This window comes from Pseudochaenichthys georgianus, chromosome 24, assembly GCF_902827115.2.
Source record: "Pseudochaenichthys georgianus chromosome 24, fPseGeo1.2, whole genome shotgun sequence".
Lineage (NCBI taxonomy): Eukaryota > Metazoa > Chordata > Actinopteri > Perciformes > Channichthyidae > Pseudochaenichthys > Pseudochaenichthys georgianus.
The window spans coordinates 29215222-29225875 of NC_047526.1; the positions used below are offsets into that span (position 1 = coordinate 29215222).

The following is a 10654-nucleotide window of genomic DNA, read 5'->3' on the forward strand; positions in this document are numbered from 1 at the left end:
GACTATTTGCAGATAAATATTCCGTGGGCTGTTATTGTTATGATCGTGTGGTCTAAATATACAGACATAAATATGTATAATAATAATACGTGTCCCCGATCCCCCTAAACGTGTCCTGGTAAACCTGGAACGCTCGTTCTTATGCCCGGATCATGAATGGCTTTACACACGGCTGCTAACTCCTAACAAAGCCTCTGGCTCCGACTGCAAATTGAAAAACACAAAAGTATACATAAAACATGATGTTGGCTCTAAGGTGTATCGTTACAAAACAGTTTTACAATAAAATCTTTAGATTGGTTCATAAATATTGAACAAACAAGGAAAACCCTGCATCATTTGCTGATCTCAGACAGCGTTTGTATCCTGCTGCCGACAAGCTTACACAGAACTTGGCATACAAAACACAAAGCTCAAACAAATGCATATAAATACAAATAATCAAATACTAAAGGTAGCAGGGATGTGTGTGTCTGCTTTCTGTGGGAGTGTGTTTCTTGTGACTGTATTAGGGATTTGCATATGTGTTAGCTACACTCTGTTGTGTATATGGCTTCCTGATTATGTGTCAATGCGTTATATATATTTGTGTGTGTGTGTGTGTGTGTGTGTGTGTGTGTGTGTGTGTGTGTGTGTGTGTGTGTGTGTGTGTGTGTGTGTGTGTGTGTGTGTGTGTGTGTGTGTGTGTGTGTGTGTGTGTGTGTGTGTGTGTGTGTGTGTGTGTGTGTGTGTGTGTGTGTGTGTGTGTGTGTGTGTGTGTGTGTGTGTGTGTGTGCCTTTTGTATCTGTATAAATGTGTGCGTGTGCGAGGCGGCGCGGCGAGAGGCATGTTGTAGCTACATCTCAGTTCAATTTGTCCCCGACCTCAAATTGAAATTCCATTTTCAGGTGGTAAATTGTCTCCCACTTCGCCCTCTGGCACACAGTGAATTAAAATTCAAATTAGCCTGACCCTGCTCCGCTGCTCTCCAGCACCTCTCTGTCTGTCTCCCTCTCTCCTCTCTATCTCCAGCGCGGTTTTGCTCTCTGCCCTCTCATCTCTTCCCCCTATTATCCTCTCCTCTCTGTTCCTCTCATATCTTGTTATCCTTTCCTCTCCACTTCTCTCCTACCGCTCTCATTTCCCCCCAATTTCACTCAATACAGCCCCACACCTCTCCCCACTCATCTCCCCTTTCACCTTTTGACTTTTTTTGCTGCTCTTTATTCTCTCCCTTCAATTCTTATATTCCCCCCCCCCCCCCTCCCCCTTATCCTTATTGTTCTCTCTTCTCCTCTAAAACAAACATTGTGAGTACTGCGCTCTGCAAGAGGTGGAAAGGTTTGATCCAATTCCGGCACAAAAGAAATATAGCGTGAAAAACGGAACAGATTCACTTTTAATATTTAGGTCCATATTCATTAAAAGCATTTGGCGCAGGTACCAAAAAGAAAACACCTGACTTTGGGTCCAGACATATTCCTTTATTGTATTAAATTGGTCTAATTTATATACCGTACTTTTCTGACTATAAGCCGCGACTTTTTTCTCCATTTTTTTTGTACAGCTAACGGCCACTAGGGAACCTCCTAAATCTATGGATTTTACAGGTAAAATTAACCACCTTTAACGCTATGGGCTCTATGACCGGTCCGCGCCCGCCACCTTTAAGCGGCGGGCTCCAGCAGGAAAAGCTGGAGGCCGGAAAAGAGTGAGACAGGTAGCGCGCCAAAGTAAAAGTGGAACCGAGAGACAGAACGAGAGCAAGACAGACGGACAATTTAGCTGCTGTGGCTTGTATACAGACGCTTTATAGTCCGAAAAGTACGGTACATCTTTTAAGTTTGACTATGAAATCTTATCAAGGTCCACTCACTAGATTTGTCCAGACACATTAAAGACTGCTGGGGAACTTTATCCGTTTCTTGTTGGCAGTTTTATTCATGATTTCATAATTGCATTTCTGTTTACTCCTGACCTTGCTAGACATGTCATGTTATCATTTTTATGTTTCTAGCAAGTAAGACACTGTGTTTACTGCCTATAGTACCTTGGCCCGGAGACTCCTTAAAATACTTTTTATCTCTACAAGGTTGTCTTGGTATAAAGGTTATATTTAAAACAAATACACCCACACTTACAAAGTGCTTTCAGTACAGGTGGAAATATCAAATGTTGCTCAACATCAAATTGTTTGCCGAGTATATAATATTATATATATACGATCTAATATCTCCTCTGCTCTAACCTTTTCATTGTTTTGCATCCATCTTGATACAGGGTACTTATGATATGTTATAGTTTGGATTCCTAAAGCTTTTAGTCTCCGATCCCATCATTCAAGGGTGGTTTTCACCGTAGATAATGGGTTTCTTTTAGGCGGAGATTAGAATTTACATGTTTTTACTATGTTCAATCTGAATTTACTTTAAAATAAAAACATCTAAATTGATTCTGACACTTCTACACCCAACTCACAGATGTAACCTTGCTTTGAGAAAAAAGATGATTAAGTTAGCCCTTTTAGAAGTGAAGATAAGTCATTTGTTGTGTTCGTGGCATTTTCGAGCCTGAAACCTGAAAAACAGGCTCAGGGCTTAACAGGTTAACTAATGTTTGGATGATTTGGCATTTACTCAAGTTATATATTACGAATCAACTCCCTTCATCAACCTTCCCCATTAAATCCCCTGTCTCCAGTTATGAGTCCTGGGAGTTGAATGTGTGTTCAGATTTCCACAGCTGATAAACTTAATCTCCCTCCCCGGCAGCCCTACCTCTCAGTCATGCTGAACAAAGGCTCTCTGGAGGTGTTGATGTTTACCGGCAGCCACAGTCCGCGTCGTGTCATCAGACGAGCCGAGCAAGGCGCACTGAACGATGGCAGAGAGCACTCGCTGCGCATCGAGAGGCAGCCTGGCAGGTCAGAGTGTGTGTATGTGTTCTGTCCCTGTTGAAGACTTTTACTCTGCAAAATAAATGCAATGTTTTTCTGTCGTTGCGTCCCATCAGATCTTTTGCAGTTCAGGTGGACGAGGAGGCCAAGAGGGAGGCAGCGCTCCCCAACGACCAGCCTGTGAGCCTGAAGCGCGTCTTCCTCGGTGGTATTCCTGCAGAAGTAGAGCAGACGTCCAACAGAGCCAACATCCCATTCCAGGGATGCATATGGAACCTCATGGTCAACGCGGTGTACGTAACTTCTATCTCCTGTCTCTATCTTCTCTATATCTGAAATCAGGTGTATTTTTATTGAAGCACAGATAAAACTGCCTTTGTCTTAAAGCTGATATATCGTAGAGCAGATTGGAGCCATGCACTTTTCATGTTTCCCTTATTAGATTTAATTGTATTAATTAAAATGTTCAATATGTTTTAGGGCCATGTAAATACAATACGAACGAATAGAACAAACTAGAGAAGCTTTTCTTAAAAGATTGTAACTCTTAGCAAGGCAAGTTTATTTATAGACAGGGTGTCCGCGGGGTCTTAAAAAGTATTAAAAGTTGATAAATCAATTTAGCGGAAATTAAGGCTATTAAAAAGTATTAAATGGCATTTTCCAAGGTATTATATTTTGTATCTTGTTTTCAATAAGTATATAAATGGTCCAAAGAGGTTGTGTTCTACAGTCTGCCTGAATGTAGTCATGGCGTAGGTGTGTAGTGAGATTCTGTGTAGTTTATTGATGGCATCCCGTTGGATGTGACATCATCTGAACAGGACATCGCACGCTCACTGCTTGATAGCGCGCGAAGGTCCGTTTACGCCGGTTGTTAAACAACATCGTTATGGGGAAATGCAAATTTGAGTCCAAATGGTTGGAAGATAAGGAGGAAGGACAATCAATACTGTCTATAGTCAATGTGAGGTAAAGTGTGTCGCCAAGGTAACCGGTTAAAACTCCAAGTGGCGATGAGGTCTTAAAATGTATGGGAAGGGTCTTAAAGAAGGTCTTAAAAGGTTTTACATGTGACTTCAGGATTCCTGCATACACCCTGATGTAGCACTTTTCAACACAAGGCAATTCAAAGTGCTTTACAAAAATGAAAGACATTAAGAATCATTAAAAGGCAAAGATAATAAAGCATGAATAATATAGGTACATGAATAAAAGTTACAGTGTAAGATGTGAATAGTTTAATTAAAAGTAGCGGCAAACAGAAAGTCTTCAGCCTGGATTTAAAAGTAGTTGCAGCGGACCAGCAGGTAGTTTGTTCCCCTATACCCCTAACCAAATTCTCCCATTCCTCTACCCCTAGTCTTCCCGTGAAATTAAAGTTCTTTTGACAGTTTTCTATGAGGTTGTACTACCATGTGCTGAAACACTGTGATATTTACTTCCTCATGTCTTTACACCATAGATGATCCAACCACATCCAACCATAGATACTAGTGACCTTTCTTAAGTGTTTTTGCAAAGATCTGTTAGCAGTTTGTTTTCCCCTCTGAACTACATTTCAGATTCCTTTGAACGATCTGAAACAATTCATTTAATTGGACACAAAGTGAAATGGCTCTGGCATCCCCAGATCAATATGGGGCCAAAGAACAGAGTCAGCTTTTGATGTTGGATATTTCTCTGCCCTTGCATTTCACCACGTTAAAACACTGACACAGGCGAAACCCGCCAATTAAACTCACTTCACTAAACTTTAGCTGTTCACCTTAAATGCATGTATTAATACTCTTGCTTCAAACCGTGCATGTTTCCATCATTGATGTTTATCCAATAACGTTTTCTGGCAGTGGACGACAGGCCTTGTTTTGACCTCATCCTCTGCTGGGTAAAAACGTACTTACTATGATTGCAGGAGGTCATGAATGAGGCTGTGATGATAATGATAACGCCAGTGCCTCTGTCTGCAGTAATAGAGCTGTCCAACATCATAAACATACTCATAACTCAAATTATACTCTCATCTCCGTGTGTTTATGTTTGTGTTTGTCTATTGCTCACCTCTCTTCACCCCTATCACCCTGACATTATAGCTTCTTCATCTTCATACATCTGTCAGTGAGTCTTCATCAATCAATTTATTTTCTGGAGTTTTACTATAAGCACTCTCCCTGATGATGGACGACATTCATTTCTATTAAATGTCCTTTTAAGCTTATATTCTTATAGTGAATCTGAAATAACTCTTTTACTATACTTCCTTTTTCTTCCATGGTAATAGCAACCATGTCAGTCACTGTACCGTGGCCATGACCCGTAATCTTGTTAAGATGTGTTCAGACTACACACAAAACAAATTTCAGAGGCTTTGTGATTGATTACAAACCTAGAATATATGAATTATGGATGCTCTAAAGAGCTGTGGTTCGCTCAATGTTGGCAGCAATATCACTGCCTGATGCTGGCAGAGCAGAAGCATCACTTTGAGGTTGTCAGAGGTTTGAACCAGGCTTAGTCCAGTTCTGCTGTAAAGTTGGCCATTTTAACATTGGGTCTATGAGGATTGGCCTTTATTGGATGATTGTGTCAGTGTTGTGTCGATGGAAACATGAACAGATGCAGTCAGATATAGTATTTCAGTCAGACAACTCACGTGTTCTTAATATGTTTATTAGAGCAGTATATAGTTGAGTTTGGCGTCTAGGCTCGGGCCTCATCGCTCCACAGATTTACTAAGTGATGATTAGATACTGTAACTGTCCCCCGAGCCTACAGGTGGAAGCTGGGGTGGTGGGGGGGCAGGCGAGCAGCACGTGAACCAGGGTTTCCGTTAGCCGGTAATTACCGGTTTTTAGCTGGTCAAATTGAATAAAAACCGGTACAAATCTGCCGGTCAAAATGTCCGATGCTCCGATCGATTGGCCGCCCATCATTATCGGCCGATATTCACTCTTAATAGCTTGATCTGTGCTCTCTATAGGCCGATCAGGAGAGCTGGATCTGATCGATATGGACATGAACGCGAGTGAAGTGTAACCGGACGCGAGAGACAGATCAGATCAGCTGCTGAGTCTGACCTGAAGCCCCGCCCACTGTTTAGCGCGCTGCATGAGAAACTGACGGGCTGTCAGGAGAGAGAGGGAGGGAGGGAGAGGGGAAAAGAGAGGATCCGTTTCTCCCGTGTTATTATTCAAAGTTAATGTAAACTTTTGAATAATGTACTTTATCTACTACAAGTAGTTTCTTTGAATGTAATAATGATGTTGTTTTTTGTTTGTGGAATCATTTATTGAAAAATGAATCTGAATTTTTCGATCTGTTACGATTATAAACTCAAGCAATATAAAAACGAGCCCCGTGAACTGAGTTTTAAACAGCATATCCGGTCCTAGTCCGGTAATTACCTGCTAACAGAAACTCTGCTACACAATTCTTATTATTATTATTGAAACATGACCGGTAAGTTTCAAATGTGTCCGGTAAAATAAATTCTGTTCGGACATTTGACCGGCGAGAAAAAATCCTAGCGGAAACCCTGACGTGAACGCATCAGCAATGTGACCTGGCAGCTTAAATAGAGCGGCGAGTTAAGGAGATTGTGTTTGGTTGGTTGTAAGAGAGACGCGTCACGTGTTAATGTATCATTGGTGCTCGAGTTGACTGCCTGAACTAGCTCGCAGGCTTCGCCCCATATATGGCACACATTTCCACTGCTAGAAACCATTCGTCCTCTCAGTGACAGTGGTGATGATCAGTAAAGCGTGACAATTTAATCTTACAAATTTGTTTCGGATAAATATACTCAGCAAATCCACTGTATGCATCAAATTCAAATGGGCAAACATCAGTCAAAGAGACTGTCTTATAGCAAGGTGAAAATACACTGATGAAGATACTGTAACACTCAATCTGAACACATCTTAACAGGTCCCTTTAATTTTCATGATGGACTTCTATCTTATGTTGGCGTTCTTGCAGTGTCAGCTAAACGTCCAGTCGTTTTAAATCTAATTGTCGGTCCATCTCTCAGTCTCTCAGATTTCTCCCTGCCTGTGTCCTTTGAGAACGCTGAAATCGGACAGTGCCCCAACATCGCCCCTCCGCCAGCTCCTCTCCCACTGCCTGAGGAAGAGGAGCCCGAGGAGGAAAAGGAGGTGTCGAAGCCTCTCAGTCCTCCTTTGACCCCGACACCATCCCCAGGTCTTCCTGCTGTAAGTGGTTACAAATGAACGCGGGAACACACGCACTTAGAATACTAAACACTCATGGGCATAACTTTCATCATTAATATTTTTTTAACAGATGGTGTTAAGGTATTAAAACTTAATGTCATGTGCAAGTTAGGGATGTTAATATTACACCGGAGGGGTTTTACTTGCAGTAATTAAATGGGCAATATTTTTTGTCACATATAAACACACAGTAGGCTACAGTGAAGGAACTACATGAGCCAATATGCATTTTCAGAAGCGCACATAACTCCAACACATATGTATTCTTTTCTTTTCTTTGATTGTTACTCACACACACAAATGCACACCCATTATCTCTGATGAAATGCAGCCGTGGCCTCGCCCTGTTAGCTTAGCGCTTCATCACATAGCAGTTGTACAGACCATTAACTCTTCTTTATAGTCCCTTTAGCCTTGAGCCACTAAACTCCACCTCTGGCAGCCTGTCATGCAGTGCCGATCCACGGCGCTACGCTACGCTAACTGTGCATGCCATGTATGCTTTATGAGCCCAGAGGAGCCAAAACACTCTCCGCTAACGTTTAGCTACTATGCTAAGAGGCTGGTGGGCAGTGAGTCATTCATTTTATACCCTTAGCATTGAGATAGACAAGAGATATTTTTTTATATATATTTAATGTATGATAAGCCTTGAAGCAGTCATAGTTTATCAGTTACCCAGTTAGCTGCTAAACTACACCTCTCAAAGGACATTGATCATGAAGCACAGCCAGAGAGCTTGGCCAGCTGCGGTATAACTCTGTGGTCTGTTGCTTTATGGGCTGTAAGTTCATCTGTTTTATGACATAGACCACAGGCTGTGAGAAGATATAGCTGTATAGTTAAACTGAGGTGGAAAGTACGTTTTCACCATATTTCAGTGAGTAATTATGTTTTATTTGCTAACCAAATACAAGCTGACCTCCATTGTAAAGTATCCTTTCGTAAAGATTATCTATTGGTTTGCCTTATTCTCTCTTAAATATGACACTGCCTTACTCTGACGATACACCAAGCTGCACTACTTGATTATCACCCAATTTGAAGTCCTTGTGATTTCATAACATCTAAATCGATTTTCTTTTATGATTAGATTTGTACAGACAGATACACTAATTTGACAGTCATTTAAAATAGTGTCCACCTTCAGCAGGGAGAAGTCCGCATGTTGGTGCTTTAATGGATAATGCCAGGTATTAAAACACATCATTATGAAACTGTTTTTATAATGACGTTGTAGAGCGGAGTTTTACACAATTACTATTGTTTTGTTTTGCTGCTGCATCGGAGACGCATCTCTGCACACAGTAAACATGCATTTTTCATCCACAGCCAAATATATTGTCAGCCTGAAGGAAAAAGCACAACTGTCAGTAAATAACATTCTCTGCATGTGCTCGCAAAGAGAGGCTTCTTTATCTCCCACTTTTCTTTTACAAGAAACTCGACTTGTGATTCTTGAGGCACCAATTTAGAGGTTGAAGAGACTTTTAGGAGGACCTTACAGGCTCCAGTGAACCTCTTAGAACATGAAATCGCTAATTAACATTTTAAATCACAGCTCTCTAATTTCTCTCGGTCACCCACATTAAAAAGTCAAACGGGTCGCTCTCAGCTCCACAACCGGACTTTTTCGAGGTAACAAAATCGCACACATTTTCTGCCTATCTGCCTATTTATGACACCATTGCTTATCCGTGTCTGATTGGAGGAGTGTGTGCTTGTCATAAACTCTGTCGCCATGGCTGCCACTAATGCGCTTCATTTCCACCTGACTGCTGACCCTCAGGAGACCACGCCCCCTCCTGCTGCCACGCCCACTGCTGCTGCAGCCCCGCCCACCGCCAAAACGGAGCCCAGTGCTGACTTGGTATACATTACATACACACACACACACACACACACACACAACATCAACCTTAGCCCTTTTTCACTTGCTTCCTCCATTTACCTTGTTGTCTTTTCAATCTAAAATCAGGTATAGTCTCATTCTTACTCAGAGCTTTCTGGTAAAGATTCATAAAGCCCAGGAGATACATTTTTCACCCATGTACTCCTTTTTCACAAAGAGAAAGTCTGTTGAGAAAAGCTTTATTTATCTACCTCCTTCACATTTGCCCTGACCAGCTCTGCTCCAGCAGCTCGGGGTTAAGTGCTCTGCCCAAGAGCCCTTGACATTGGTTATTGAGAAAAGTAAGAGCCTTCTCATTTAATCCTCTCATGGTTAGGAGATGTTACACACCACCCACTCTCTTCCCAGCTTTTGCATTGCTTTACAGGTGATTAGTTTACACAGCGATGTACTTTTCACTTTCAACTGCCTCCTTAAGATCTTGGTGCAGATTTTGCATCGACAGCATTAGTGGCCTCAAGCTTCTCTTGTTTGAATTCAACACCTGTCTTTGAAACACTATTAAGCCATTTAGTGACTATTAGCATATGCTGAAGGACCATTGCACGGCACCGTCTTTAAATTGGTCACGAGTTCAGCAGTACAACAGTTACTCGAGCTAATTACTACCAGAGGTCACAAGGGTAGCTTCTGTGAAAAGTACAATACGCAGAGCACAGACTTCTGATCTCTCCAGAGTGGTGTCTACGCCACACACACTTATACGTAATCCCGATTAAATTACTTCAGATTCTATTGGTGTGACCTCCAACCAGAGACCAGCCGCTGTAAATGGAAGACGGCCTTCCTATTGTTCGCTTAATGGAAAGACGCGGAGGGGATGAGAGAAAGGGAGAGAAGAGAGGGGATGGACGTGAGCACAGAGAAAAGGTGATGTGAGCCATTGAGGAAGAGGAGGAAAGAAAGAGAGGGAGAGTCTTTCTGAGCAGAGCGGGCGAGCCTTTTGTTGGCTTAATGGAAAGACGGAGGAGAGGAAGCGGCAGAAGAATGAAAGGAGAGGGAAGGAAAGAGCTCTCGAGCCAGTGACACCTCCCTTTTGTTAGATAGGGGGAGAACGAGAAAGAGAGTAAAAAGAGGGAGGAGGAGGAGGAGGAGGAGGAGGAGGAGGAGGAGGAGGAGGTATGAGGACAGAGCACGATAAGAGGTGAGTGTCAGCTGTAACAAAGCAAGGTCACGGTGTGGAGAATGTCTTCACTTGAAAGGGAACAAGAGAGGAGAGCAGATTAACACACACACACACACACACACACACACACACACACACACACACACACACACACACACACACACTGTCCCTCTCTCTCTAACTTTGTCTGACACTGGAGCTATGGTAAAAAGCTTTGGTACTTATTAAGAAATATAATAAGACAGCGGGAAAAAGGCCCAGAAATGAGTAAGGAAGTACAGATTGGAGGAAAGGAGGCACAAAGTAAAATGTGGGCGATTAATTGAGGACAGGTAAAGACACAAAGTGGAGTTAGAAGTGAAAGGAGATGGAGAAAGGAGGACATTAAAAAGTGAAGGTCTTCCACTGGAGGCAGGGGTCGGTGATGGATAAGATAAGATGGCTGAAAAACAGGTGAAGGTAGAGGAGATCAGACCTTAAGAGAGGAAAGGAGAGAGGAAAGTAGAGG

At 42.3% G+C, this 10654-nt stretch overlaps 1 protein-coding gene across 2 annotated transcripts in view; it reads left to right on the forward strand.

The window, feature by feature from the left end:
* Positions 1–9151, forward strand: part of lama2 (laminin, alpha 2) — a 202303-nt gene extending 193152 nt beyond the window's left edge. For both annotated transcript variants that reach the window (XM_071202002.1, XM_071202003.1), the window contains 4 exons: positions 2752–2903; positions 2993–3169; positions 6907–7087; positions 8898–9151. In XM_071202002.1, coding sequence (XP_071058103.1) covers positions 2752–2903; positions 2993–3169; positions 6907–7087; positions 8898–9080 — 693 coding nt within the window. In that variant the 3' untranslated portion in view covers positions 9081–9151. The remainder of the gene's footprint in view (positions 1–2751; positions 2904–2992; positions 3170–6906; positions 7088–8897) is intronic.
* The last annotated feature ends 1503 nt before the right edge of the window (positions 9152–10654 follow it).